Consider the following 13,991-nt stretch of genomic DNA (forward strand, 5'->3'; position numbering starts at 1 on the left):
CCATTAAAAATTTGTAATGTTATACAAAATATGTAGAAATATGTGTCAACTCAAGGAAGTCAGGTTTGCGCGGATTTTGTGTTGGATTACACTACTCAATTCACAACTGAACAAGTTCACTCTACGAAATTATAATGATTATGTTTCAAATTGCGCAACAAATGTAAATGTTTGATAATATTTATTTGACTTTGTAGGTATTCAAAAGTAAGGATGAATTGCTCAACTGGGTACGTGAAGTTGGAAAGAGAAATGGTTTGGTCATTGTAATCAAAACATCAGACTATGGTGGAGGGAAAAAAAGACTCAGAATGTATCTTGCTTGTGAGAAGAGTGGCCAATATAGAGCGACAAAGAAGTTAAAACATGATGGCAACAATACATCAAGAATAACCGGTACGAAGAAGTGTGGTTGTCCTTTTGATATGAGGGCTCACAGGTTTACCACACATGATGAATGGACATTGACCGTAATATGCGGATTACATAATCATCCACTTGCGGAGCACGTTGAGGGACATTCATATGCGGGGAGGCTATCAAAGGATGAGAAAGCATTGTTAATGGATATGTCAAAGAGTATGGTTCGGCCAAAAGAAATCCTAGTAACTTTGAAACAGCGAGATGCCCTCAATGTAAGCACACTTAAAACCATTTACAATGTATGCCATCGAAACAGGGTGGTACAGAGAGCTGGAAGATCACAGATGCAACACTTATTGGGTGAATTGGCCAAGTATAATTACATTGAGCGCCATCGATCTAAAGAGTCCACGTTGACTATGACAGACTTGTTTTGGACATATCCTACCAGTTTGGACTTATTTCGGTCTTTCCCACGTATATTAATTATGGATTGCACATATAAAACCAACAGATATCGTATTCTCTTCTTGAAATTGTGGGAGTGACATCAACTGAAATAACATTCTCTGTAGCTTTCGCATACTTACAGTATGAGAGGGTCAATAACTATGCGTGGGTGTTAGCTACATTGCGTGATGTCATGGATGGTTTTGTTGTGCCAACAATTATTGTTACTGACAGAGAGCTAGCCTTGATGAATGCCACACAAAAGATATTCCCGAGTGGCAGACATTTATTATGTCGTTGGCATATCAGTAAGAATGTATTGACCAAATGCAAGAAAATGTTTGAGACACAGCAGAAATGGGAGAAGTTCAACCATGAGTGGAACTCTTTAGTTTATTCATCTTCTGAAATTCAATACGATGAGCGTCTTAAATCATTACTTAAGGAATTCAGTAGTTATTCTGATGCAGTCAAATACGTCATGGATACTTGGTTGGTTCCTTACAAGGACAAATTTGTGGCGGCATGGACAGACACGTGTATACATTGTGGCAATGTTACAACGAACCGGTAAGATTACTTTTGTTCAATATGTTATTAATAAGTGCCATGTACTTGATTTTAATTTGACTTACATTGAATTGAACAAGGCTAAGAGTGCACATGCAAAACTTAAAAGACAATTGGGTTTATGTCAAGCCTCATTTCAGACATCATTTGAGAAAATACACAGTCTACTTGAGTTGCAACACACTGATATCAAGGCTTCATTTGAGAAAAGTCTAACTGTTGTGCAACATCAATTTAAATCTTCTCAGTTCAGGGAGCTACGGGGTAATGTGTCTATTTCTGCATTGGAGTATTTGCTTGTAGAGAGTAAGAGATCCAATTCCATTGGTATTGATGTTGAAGCTTGTAGATGCGTCCTTCGCCACACTCATGGTTTACCTTGTGCCCATGAGATTGCTGACTACATCAGACAATATCGTCCTATACCACTTGCTACCATACACTCACAGTGGAGGCAACTTCATATCTCCACATGCAAGAAAGAAGAGGAAACGGAGGTGAGTTGTCATGCAGAAGTAGAGTTGTTTGTGAACAAGTTTAATGAAAGTGATAGAACCATGTGGTTGGAGCTTTTGAAGAAGTTGAAAGAGATTGTATATCCGGGAAGCACTTTCCTTGTTGAGCCGGAGGTGAAGCCCAAAACACGTCCTCGGGATCATAAGAAGATCAATGTTTCTACCCGTCGTGACCCATGTGCATTTGAGTTGGTGCAATCTGGACATGATTTCTTCTCACCTAGGGACACTCAAATCACTACATTAGCTTCTACTCTGTAAACCAAGAAGAAGCGACCTGTTAAGGGAAGGAGAAGGTGAATCTGAAAGGGAAGGTATACATTACTGGAACAATGAAACCTAGTGCATATGTTGATGCTTTCCCTTCTGGGTTGAAACCATACATTAAGTTTGTCAAGGATGTAGCTGCAGATGGGAATTGTGTTTTCAGGGCTATAGTTGCTTCAATTGGTCATACAGAAGATGATTGGGCTCAGGTTAGGCGTGATCTGTTGGGTAAGCTGCACACACACAAAGAGGAATACATTACACTTTATGGGTCCTACGAAAGGTTTGAAGTATTGACAAGCATATTGTCATACTTTGAAGACAGTCCTAGATACTCATATTGGATGACTATGTCAGACATGGGGCATCTTGTTGCATCGTGCTACAATTTTGTGTTATACCACTTGTCATTACAGCGATGTCTCACTGTAACGCCCTCAAAAAAATACATAAAACCCATTACTTTAGACATGCATTAATATAAAAGAAACCAACCATTGCTATTCATCAGAGTAATTCTTACAACTGTATTACATGTTAACAACAAAAGCAAATGTCCTATGGGCTTACAGCTTTCCAAGTTAACACTTGGTTACAAAAAAAGAGTACTAACTCAATATATATTAAGCCCTTGGCTTGAATTTACATGTAATACATCAAAATAAACAAAAAAAAAGAGTCTTCAACTCTCATCCTCATCCAAGCTATGTCCTTGGATGTGGCATACTACCTGTACCTGAAAATAATGTCCCATATAAGGTGAGTCAACGCCCAGTAGAGATATGCTAAACACAGTATGAGCAATAACTAAGACATTTGCAATTGATAAATGTTCAATTTCCATAAACCAATTCATAACCCGTTTCCATTTCTTTTCAATTTTCATTTCTTATCAGTTTCACAATTTACATCAACGGCTCAGAACCTGGCCAACCACTTATATGAGATAGTGACTCATATTAAACATTTCCCATTTTACAATAGATAAACATACTAGTTGTATCACATCTCAACAGATAAGCATACAAGCTGTATCTACATTTCAACAGATATGCATATTAGCTATATCAACACTTCCAAAGATAAGCATATGAGTTGTATCAACACTTCCAAAGATAAGCATATGAACTATATCAACACATTATCTGACAAGCATATGAGCTGTATCAGTGGAGTCCATCTCCTATCTCCTCCCAAACAACATCCGGTTTAGAGGTCCATCCCCTATCTTTCCCTAAACCGTGGAGTACATCCCCTATCTCCTCCCACACACACAACGTATATACACAAAGGTCATATACACAATCAAACAATACATAACGTTAATGTATTTTATCAACCGTCATACTCTATGACATAACCAATTGATTAGTTTTAGTTTGCCTAATCATCATGCATTGTCTACAACAATCAAAACTACTCTCCACCGGTAGCCCAAACAATTATTTCTAAACAGATAATAAAAGCTCCAACAGATAAAATATCAATGTTTTCAAAAGTGAGCGATTAATAAATCTAACTCCACTATTCTACCATATAATGAACCAATTTCATTATTTTCAACTCAAATCCGTGTAGCTACAATTTTCCCAAATTAATTATACCAATTAATTTTAAACAACAAATTAAGACTTTTACCCCCAACTCTCAATATCAACTCAAAGGTTCAAATATCACTAACCAACAACTATATCATCATTTTGAAACCCCAAATACATATTATGAGCCCAAAATCACAAACTCTCTTTAACACATTTTGAAACCCTAAGTCCCAAAATCAACCATTTAAACAATAAGCTCAAAGTCTATGTTAAAACCCATAAGAGTGAGTAGGAATCCCTACCTCAAATTTGGAGCTCAAGGAAAAAAGATGACGAAACTCAACGTGCTCCAAAACTCAAAATTTTTAGATCAAGGTAAAGCCCTCGACGATCAACCCAACTTTTATGAAGACCAAAGGTGAGGAAAACACCCTAGCTAGATCAATACTTATAGAGAAGTTATGGTTTTAGAGAGAGGAGCTCTCAAATGGCTTCTTCGGAAAAGTAAGAGAGAGAAAGAATGAGAAAAAGTGATTTTTAAATGTCCAGCTGCCAACTGATATACGACATTCCCGCTTGAGCGGAAAACACAACGCTCGAGCGCCAAGAACAAAAATCTGGACACGCTCGAGCTCAAGAAGGCCCGCTCGAGCACCAAGACACAAGAATAAAGCACTTCCGCTCGAGCGCGAAAACCAGTCTGCTCGAGCATAGATTTCCCCCTCCCAGAACTTATACCTAGAAAGTGCTACCTGCTCGAGCGCCAACAAACCCGCTCGAGCGCTGCCGCTCAAGCATAAAGAAACCCGCTCGAGCGTAAAAATCACACCTGCAGAAGTTTTGCAGGGACACGAAATACTGAAGGTGTGCAATCTCCGCTCGAGCGCAAGAAGACCCGCTCGAGCGGACCTCTTAAAAACTGGGCAACAAAGAATTGAAACCAAAGCCCAACCAACCTGTAACAATTCTGCCCAATACATCCTAAAACTCAAATAAATGGAATTAAAGGACGACAACAAGATAGATACAACTATCAACTTTACGAAACCGAGTCCGGAATACAACAGAGCAGTAAAGGGATAACCGGGATCGCTATACTCACCTTTTTACCTCTTAGAACAGTGTTAGTGCCTCAAATTGATAGACGTGAGATTGCCATTGGGTTTGTCAACGGAAATCATTTCGTCCAGGTATAACAGAAACTTATCAATTGGGTTTGTGCATGTACAAGAAGTTATGAGGTATGACCACTAACAAAATTAGCTTCTATTTGGTGCAGGTTTTGTTGCAGCTAGGCCAACCAGTTCCTCCTATAGCCACTAATTGGCGAAAATACCGTCACCCTTGCGCTGTCGACTGAGATGATGCATATGTGCGTCACATTCAACATTTCAAGGACATTATTCATGATAATGTAGCTACTCGAGAGACATTTGATGTTGTTGATGTCGCATGACACATGTATGCATTTGACAATGTTAGAATTATGGAAGAAATTAATGGATGTGTTTTTGATGTTGATGTGTTCTGTTTTGCAATCTAGATTGAATGTTATTGACCATTGTTACCATTCCATTGTAATAAGAAAATATCATTTACAAAATCAACGACCATTGTTACCATTCCATTCTAATAATTAAATGTCATTACAATACCATTGTTGCCATTCCATTCTAATAAGAAAATATTATCCACTATTACCATTACAACAATATCATCTTACAAAAAACACCAAAAAAAATTCATCAACTAACAAATAACATGCCACGAATCAGCTATATGCCTACGCCTAGGCCTACGATTGTATGTCAATGTCGAAGATGGAAAGCGACCTCCAGTATAACTAGGTCCAGCTTCGTCAATGTGCTGACCTTGAAGGACATGCGTCATACTCTCAATAGCCTGGTAAAGTCGGTAAGGATGTCGAATCCCCTCCTCATAACCAGCGTCAATAATAGGATGTGAAATCTGCAGTGCATGTGCAATACGCTGCATTAAAAAGAATATCACATTTTAGGGAACATATCAGAAAATAAAAAGTAATTTACAAATGCATAAAAGAGGATAATATATTACATCGACATGTTGGCTGAAATCCTGATGGTCATGGACACGCGGTTCATCAGTGTGCTCAACATATAGGTGCGTGATATTCTTATACCAATTCATGTAACCCGGTACACATTCCCAAGGCTGACGAACTGGTGTGCTCCTCTGTTGCTCAGATAACACGTGGTTATCCCAAGCCTCCTAGATCCTATCCAAGTATCTATACATGACTGTATATCGTGCAGATATGTTGCCTCAAGCACCACGACTGGGAGCTAGCAGTGCATCTGGGATGGTTTGAACCCTGCCAAACTGCCTTAGAACTCTATCTGGATGATAGGGTTCGACAACGTCTAAGCACTTTAAAGCATTCATGGTAGAACGTAACCGGGTTACATGTGGATGCCGGTCTCTGCAGCTGTGGTATGGATCCCAAATAACTTGTAAACATAAAGTGTTTTTGAATTAAAGTATATAAAGGGTAAGATAAATGGAAAGTGTTAAAATTATCTCAGGATGAGTAAACTTACCTTAGTAGCTACCAAACTGTCAAGCTTGGCTCGAAAAGATTTCAAACGATCAATGGAGGAACCTGCCTCTCTCCTAGATGTCCAATGGTACACGTGTGGCATGTCTTCATTGTAGCCCATGTTCTGGTGAGGTCGGAATGCTCGGAAGTGCTCATAAATCCACACCTCCAAAAGAGTCATATAACCACCCATCTGCTTAACCCCGGACAGGCTAGCATACCCCAACTATTTGTATAAAAATGCTAATGCAGTAGCACCCCAGGCGTAAGTATGAATGGATCCCAAATCCATCAATAAGCCAAGGTAAACAACAGGAATCCTACCGCCACTCTTGTTACTAAAGAGTGTACATCCCAACAAAAACAACAAATAAGCTCTAGCAACGCACTGTATAGCCTCCTCAGGATCTGAATCTGTGACACCAGCAAACTGACTTCGCAACCACTCAAGCCTAACTAAATTGCCACCAGCAGTAGAAACCTCTTCATGTGCTGCATGTTCAGTAATCCCCAAGCCATAAACCAGTAGTGTAACTCCATGATGATCTGTCACATCTGGTAGGCTGACTGATTTGCCTACAATGGGAAGGCCAAGAATAGTGCCAACATCATCCAGGGTCAAGGTCATCTCACCAACTGTCATGTGAAATGTGTTCGTCTCAGGTTACCATTTCTCAACAAAACTGGAGATTAGAAGCTTGTTGACAAACCGATAAGTGCAACGAGCTAACTGTGACAGCCCAGACTGCTCAATAATGGCTTTGAATCTGGCGTTGTTGTCTATTGACCACCATGGCCATGCAAGGATCTTCGAAGAGTAATTATAACACTTTAGGGGCCCTCGTTCCTATAACACAAATAATATCTCATTAGAAACTACTATACAACACACACAGGAAAAAAAAATTCATATACAAATGAATTTCACTTCTACTCAGGAATGTTTACCTCCCCGTGCCAAACAGCTGCAGCGACATGACTATTGAAACTCCGCAGTATTGATGGATCAGTTGGTCCACCTGGAAAAGCATGAGTAAGGTCCTCTTCCTGGACAAGAGGAGAATCAGGTAAAGAGGCATCCTCCACAACAATGCCAGGCATATCATAACCTTGAACTCGTCTTTGGCTTCAGCTCCCACTTTGACTGGCACTGGGGATATCATATTTTACCGAAACTGGATCATGACCTCGACCACGACCTTGACTTCGTCCTTTCCCACGCCCTCGTCCCCGTTCATGGTCTACATCCAATTCACAACGTCGTCTATTTGAAGCAGTAGGTGGGACACATTGTTGACATTCAGAATCCATATTATCTGCAAAAAATAATATGTTTAATGACTATACAGTTGAAACACGGGAGTTTCTATTTGCACACACCCATTTCCCTCTTTACACATCTTTTTCAATAAATAATTGGTTCGGAAGTAGAATTCCGAAAATAAACAATTGGTTCGAAAGTAGCATTTCGAAAATAAACAACTTGTTCGGAAGTAGAGTTCAGAATTTTTTTTATTTTTTTGACATTCAACTTCCGAATGCGTTTATTTAATGTCTATAATAGTAATTTCACTTGAAAATAAAATTATAATAAAAATAATTTTTATTAAATGTGTGTAAAAAAGGGAATGGGGATGTGGAAATATAAGCTCCCTTCAAACAACAATATACAACAGAAGGGGGGGAAAAAAAAAACCTATTCGGAAGTTCACAACCGAAAATACATATTCTGTTCGGAAGTTGAAATCCGAAACACAAACATAATTTCGGAAGTTGAGTGTTGTCCAAATTCAAAATTTTCAGAAGTTGACTATCGAAACAATGAAACATTTTCGGAAATCTACTGATGAAATTATTGATTATTTTCGGATTTCTATGTTCGAACCAATTGTTATCTTTCAGAAAACTAGTTCCGAACGACGATTACAAATGAAAAACTCTACATTACAAATGAAAAAACTCTACAACAGAACATGGGGTATGCTAGCCGTTGGGAGCTATTTGGCAAATGAAAAAAATTAAAGATTGGTGAAAAAAGTTACCCCAACTATGTGAAGCAGGGAGCTATTTGCATCGTTGGGAGAGCAATGTGAGAGATGCAGTGCAACTTCAATGGGTGTATTTGCACCTTTGGGAAAGCAATGTGAGAGATGCAGCTTCAATGGGTGTGCACTATCGGGAGAGTTGGGTTTGAGGGGGTGTGTGTGTGTGTGTGTGTGTGTGTGTGAGGCTACATATGGAATCAAATGTGTGTACAGTGAGTAAAAGAATTAGGAATGATTTTTTTTTTGGTGTGTGTAGTGAGAAGGATGTGCAAAGAGGGTATTTGGTGTCTGTAGATAGAAGCTCGCTCTCCTATACAGCACATTTAATCTCAAGGCACACCATTACTCAAGGCACACCTTTAATAATTTAATAAATAAGAAATTTATTCAATCTATACTACAATTTTTCATCTTTACTCTTACTTACACACTCCGTATACAATTTTCCATCTTTACTCTAACTCACTCACACACCCCACCCAAAATCTTCAATCTTCCATTTCCTTAAAATTTTTTATTACATCTTTATCCTTCAATTACTTAATCCCAGTCACTTGATTGCTTGAGTAAATAACTCATCCCACTTAACTCTATTTAAAGCTATACCCTCCTTGAGACCAAGGCAATCATATCATGTCTTAAATCAATATCAATACCCATTATACTTTCATTTGATTTTCATAAATCAAATCCTTTTTTCTTTATCATCTTTCTTTATGATCGTATTCTCTATCAAATCAATGGTAAGGTTTGCAACTAGGCTTAACCCTCCTAGCACCCTCAATTAACAAGGACCAACAGTTGCCAATGGGTAATGTCACTTTGAAAATTTGAAAGTAGCTCGACAGTTGGGGGTAGAGTTAGGGTTAAGGTTATGGTTATGGTTAGAGAAGATGAGGATATTTTGAGAATATTTGAAAATTGATAGTGTGTATTGAGTGAAAAATAAAAAAATCAAAATTGGGTGTGGTGTGTAATGAGTAATTGGTGTGTATTACGTAAAGAGTGTATTATAACATTTGTCCTTTGTGGTCATTTTATATTAGGTTAATATTAGGGGTGGGCGCGGGTCAGTTGCGGCCACAGAACCTCCAATCCGTCATCCGTCCGCCAGATTGGCGGATTGGAGAAAATTAATCCGCATCCGTCCACCAATCCGGCGGATGTGGATTGAGCGGATTGGCGGTTTGGCGGATGGATGTGAATCGGTTTGGCGGTTTGAAATTTTATAAATTTTCAACATAGTTCAACTTGTGCACTTCCTCAAAAAAAAAAAGAAAAAAATAAAGTATTACAGTCAATGACTTAAAAAAGTATTACAATTACTGTATGCCTCATCCAAAGAAAGAAGTTTGAAATTTTAGAATATCACAATCACTACATGTCTCATCCACATATTATAATCGCAGCATGTCTCATCCACATAAAGTATTACAATATGTGATTCTTAAAATATAAAAACAATTCAAATCACTAAAACCATGAACAAAGTAATAGTAGAGATTGTATGTCTTTGTATTGTTACATTTATATATGTTTTTGAAAATAAAAACCAACTAGCATATATCATATTTTCTATTTATTACTTTTAGAGTTAGATTTAAAAACCAAAAAATATATTCAAGTTGAAAACTTTTTTTCAACAGAACATTTGAACTCTTTTTCAATTGAAAACATAAACTAAATATTTAAATAAATTGAAAACACAAAATCTTATAAATTACTAAGGGTGCTTGTGGTTTGGCGATTTGGTTGTGGTAAAAGGAACCTCAAATCTGCCATCCGTCAGCCAAATTGGCGGATTGGAAAAAATCAATCTGCAACCGTTCGCTCGTCATCACGCATCCGTCCAAAATACGGCGGATTGGTTAGGTTCGGTCGGTTTTGATGGATCGGTATATCTGCTGCTCACCCCTAGTTAATATTATAATAAAAAATAAACTAATTAATAGTGTGCTTTGAGATAAAAGGTGGTGCGTAAACAGAGGCACCCTATTTCATGGGGAAAGCATATGTTATGGTTGCATACATATGCTGCTCATCAAATTCGTATAGTTTTATCATAATTTTTTTAATATTAATTAATAAAATCATAAATTAATGTTGAAACAAAAAAATTCAAAATTATATCATCTATATAAAAAAAAAAGAAGTTAATACTGTAGGAGTATTCAAAATTATTTATTTAATTTTTTTTAAACATAATTATGTTAATTTTTTTTATTAACATAACTCACATCTCTAATACAAATCTAAATTCTATATATATTTTTATGACATGACATTTTTTACTGAATTTTCCCCCCCTAATTTTAAACATATATTTGCTTTAGGAAAATTGAAAAAAACAACTTAAAATATGAAGGATCAAAGTTAATAATAATAATAATAATAATAATAATAATAATAATAAAATAAAAAAAAAAAAAACTTCATTTGTCAAAGTGGGAAAATAGCCAAACCTTTTAGTGAAGTGAAATTGTATTTGCACACCACACATTATTTTAGTACACACTATTTATATTATTTGAATTGAACAAAATCGATTGTTTGGATATCAACTGTTAAATAAAAATTAATTATTGTTGAAATATTAATTTTTTATTTAGAAACTGATATTCAAATGTGTATTAAAAAAAAAAAGGTGTGCTGTGCAAATGGGATGACCTTTTGTGCTCTTTACGTCTAAACGCCCAAAAAACACTTCACATTGATTTATCCTCCACTACTGGTGAATGGTTGTTCATTGTTACTTGACCTTAATTGTTCCCCAAATATTTTTTTTTTAACATGTGCAGCCATGTCTGTGCATGTGCAATATTTCAGATCAATGACAGTTTCCAATACCCCTTCATCTTCTTTCTCATCTGCCTTTTGGATTCTGCAATATTAATAAATCCACATTATTGAAACTAATAATTACAATCCTCTCCTCTCCTCTCCTCTCTCTCTTTGAGACCATCCCTACCTATAAATTCATTCCTTTCCTTGTACTTTTCTTGATCATCTGCGTCTCTCTTTACATATCTCTTCCTCTCTTTAGCAAGAAAGCAAGCAAGCATAAGATGGGCGTGGCTGTGAAATGCATGATAGTTTTCTTGGTTTTTTCAATGACGTGTTTGATGGAAAATGCAAGTGCAGGTAGGGAGCTGCATCCTCTTATGAAACCAGGGTTCAACCTCACAGCGAGACTGGAAACCGATGGAGGTGTGGTTGATTGCTGGAATGCGCTGACAGAGATTAAATCATGCTCGAATGAGATTGTAGTTTATTTTGTAAACGGCACCACAGATATCGGTCCACCATGTTGCAAAGCCATTAGTATGATCACTCACCATTGCTGGGCTTCCATGTTGACTGCACTTGGTTTCACACCCGACGAAACCAACATTCTACAAGGTTACTGTGACGCATCCTCGTCTTCTTCATCCTCCTCCACCTCTTCCTCAGCCCCGGCTGCTAATCCCTCGGTCCAACCTCCGGCTTCCACTCATGACTTCATGTTGATATAGTTTTCAAAAAATAACAGTAATGTTGGACTGTTTTACCATAGTTGGGTGATTGCTATGAGTAGACTACTTAATTTTCATCTGTCTCTGCTTTAGTTTTATTTTGGTTGGTGGAGTTTTCCATCATCTGGGTATTTGCTGTTCTCTTGCACCTTGTTATGGGTGAATATATATATATATATATATATATGAATGGTTTGCGGATCTTGTGTTCAATGGTGATGATATTCTTATAGTTGAAGTTTTGATTTTGTCACTTTAAAATAAAATGAAATGTTATATAAATTAACAAATTTTACAAATTAATTGCATAACATATCAATTAATAAGAAAAACTTATATGATTTCAAGGTTTGTTAGTTCTTATGATATCTTCTTTTTTTTTTTTTTAAACCAAAGACTAATCAAGACATGCAACTATTGCATTATTTTAGAACAGGGCCTAAAACAGGGCCTACACTGTAGGGCCGGCTCTATAAGTGTACAAGAGAACCAACTATTTGTGAGACATTTGTGTCCATTTTATGTTTAGTCCTTCGCGTTCTTAACATGGTTGATTTCATTTTCATCATTGCATCCCGAGTCTGCAAATTACAAATGTTGTTTTTACTTTTGAATGGTGTACACTTACGAAATGGTGCTCCATGTCACAAGTTAATGCATATTGTTCTGTTGGGTCTATATCATATGTCGGGAGCACAAGTGATATTAGAGCCATGTTGTGTTGCTATGGGTTTGAGTCACAAGAGTCTCATCCTGAGCGAGGGATTGTGGGATACACAATGCCATTTATGCTATAATAATATGAATGAATTGATTTAGCAGTGTTGAAGAATAATAACACTTTTAAAATAATTTTTATTTATTTTTTGTCAAAAATTAATTCCAATACAATTTTTTTTGACTCCTAGGAAAAAGCCTCTAAATTTAAAAAAAAAAAAAAAAAATCTGAAAAAGCTTGAGAGTGAAGAAGTAGAGAGGCATCATTGACTATTGGGTTTGCTATGGGTATTTACGAGCTACTTAGTTAAGAGCATCTCCAATGCACTAGGCATATCATACTTGTTAATTAAAATGCCTAGTGTGATTCACTTTTTTCAATTCCAACGCACTAGGCATATGATTAGGCATTTTGGCTCAACTCATATTCACTAGCTACATGTAGCTAGCCTTCAACGCTAGGCAAAATGTATTCAATCATTAGGATCATTTCCCTCCATCTTTGTTGTTGACGTGGCATTCTATAAAATTAATAGTATTTGGATTAGTAGCTAAAATAAAGAGTATGCTTGGAGTAAAAACATAAAAATAAAATATATACTTTATAATAATATTTAGATAGGTAAAATGCCTACTACCGTTGGAGATGCTCGCCATGCTTTACAAAGTTGTGGGCTATTTCCTACAATCACCAGAATTGATTCTGGAAAAATATGTTTTGAATATCAACTAAACATTTATTTATTTATTTATTAAGTTTCATAAAAATGTTTTAGATAAAAGAGTATTTTCTATTGCAAAATATTTCTAAATATTTTAGGGTAATGACTATCTTTCTAGTTTTATCAATCCACATCTACACTTTTTGAATTAAAAAGAAAAGAAGAAGAAGATATGGTGGTGGTGTTGAAGCTTGAGAATATCTGGTCAAACTACTAAACAGCAATGTTGGTATAACAGAGCCTTCTTTGTTCATCAGGCATAACAGGTAACACAACAGGGCCATAATAACACAATGCTACGCTAAAAGTGTAGTATAAAGAAAAGTATAGTATGAAGCAGTTTCACAAACTCTTCATCTAACAACTAGGCAATTAAAACTCCAGCAATGCTAGGTATCATGAAAAGTCTTTCATGAAAATGATCATGAAAGATTTGTGACTTTTGGATTACACTTACAATAAAGCACCACACATTAATCAAGGTAATCTAAGGGTCACAAATTTTTCATGACCCTTTTCATAACAAAATTTTCATGACCTCTAACATTTCTCTTAAAACTCTCTAGCCTCCTAATCCCTTGGGTTTTCCTACTTCATAAGCAGGATTATATTCCATTGAGCAATGCTAGAGAACAATGCTAGAGAACCCAATAGGTCCCATACTCATGTGACCGTTTGGTAAAAATTTTGATAATTTTCTTGGGATTTATG

General features: G+C 36.6%; 2 protein-coding genes across 2 annotated transcripts; both read left to right on the forward strand.

Annotated features, from left to right (window-relative positions):
* The first annotated feature begins 311 nt into the window (after positions 1-311).
* Positions 312-2,159, forward strand: LOC114296028 (uncharacterized). The gene is made up of 3 exons (XM_028240312.2): positions 312-635; positions 956-1,383; positions 1,637-2,159. Exons 1-3 carry the CDS (start codon positions 312-314, stop codon positions 2,157-2,159), a joined length of 1,275 nt encoding a protein of 424 aa, XP_028096113.2.
* A 9,235-nt stretch (positions 2,160-11,394) lies between these two features.
* LOC114296029 (egg cell-secreted protein 1.2-like) lies at positions 11,395-11,841 on the forward strand. The gene has a single exon (XM_028240313.2). The coding sequence runs from the start codon at positions 11,395-11,397 to the stop codon at positions 11,839-11,841; it is 447 nt and encodes a 148-aa protein (XP_028096114.2).
* Positions 11,842-13,991: the final 2,150 nt, after the last annotated feature.

Source organism: Camellia sinensis, chromosome 1, assembly GCF_055761805.1.
Source record: "Camellia sinensis isolate YWXY chromosome 1, ASM5576180v1, whole genome shotgun sequence".
NCBI lineage: Eukaryota > Viridiplantae > Streptophyta > Magnoliopsida > Ericales > Theaceae > Camellia > Camellia sinensis.

Bases quoted from the DNA above. Each gene is read 5' to 3' on its own strand.
- LOC114296028 (XM_028240312.2), top strand. From the start codon at position 312: ATGTATCTTGCTTGTGAGAAGAGTGGCCAATATAGAGCGACAAAGAAG. The intron at 636-955 runs GTAAGCACACTT...GCATACTTACAG, and splicing joins AACAGCGAGATGCCCTCAAT to TATGAGAGGGTCAATAACTA. The intron at 1,384-1,636 runs GTAAGATTACTT...TTCTCAGTTCAG, and splicing joins GGCAATGTTACAACGAACCG to GGAGCTACGGGGTAATGTGT.
- LOC114296029 (XM_028240313.2), top strand. From the start codon at position 11,395: ATGGGCGTGGCTGTGAAATGCATGATAGTTTTCTTGGTTTTTTCAATG.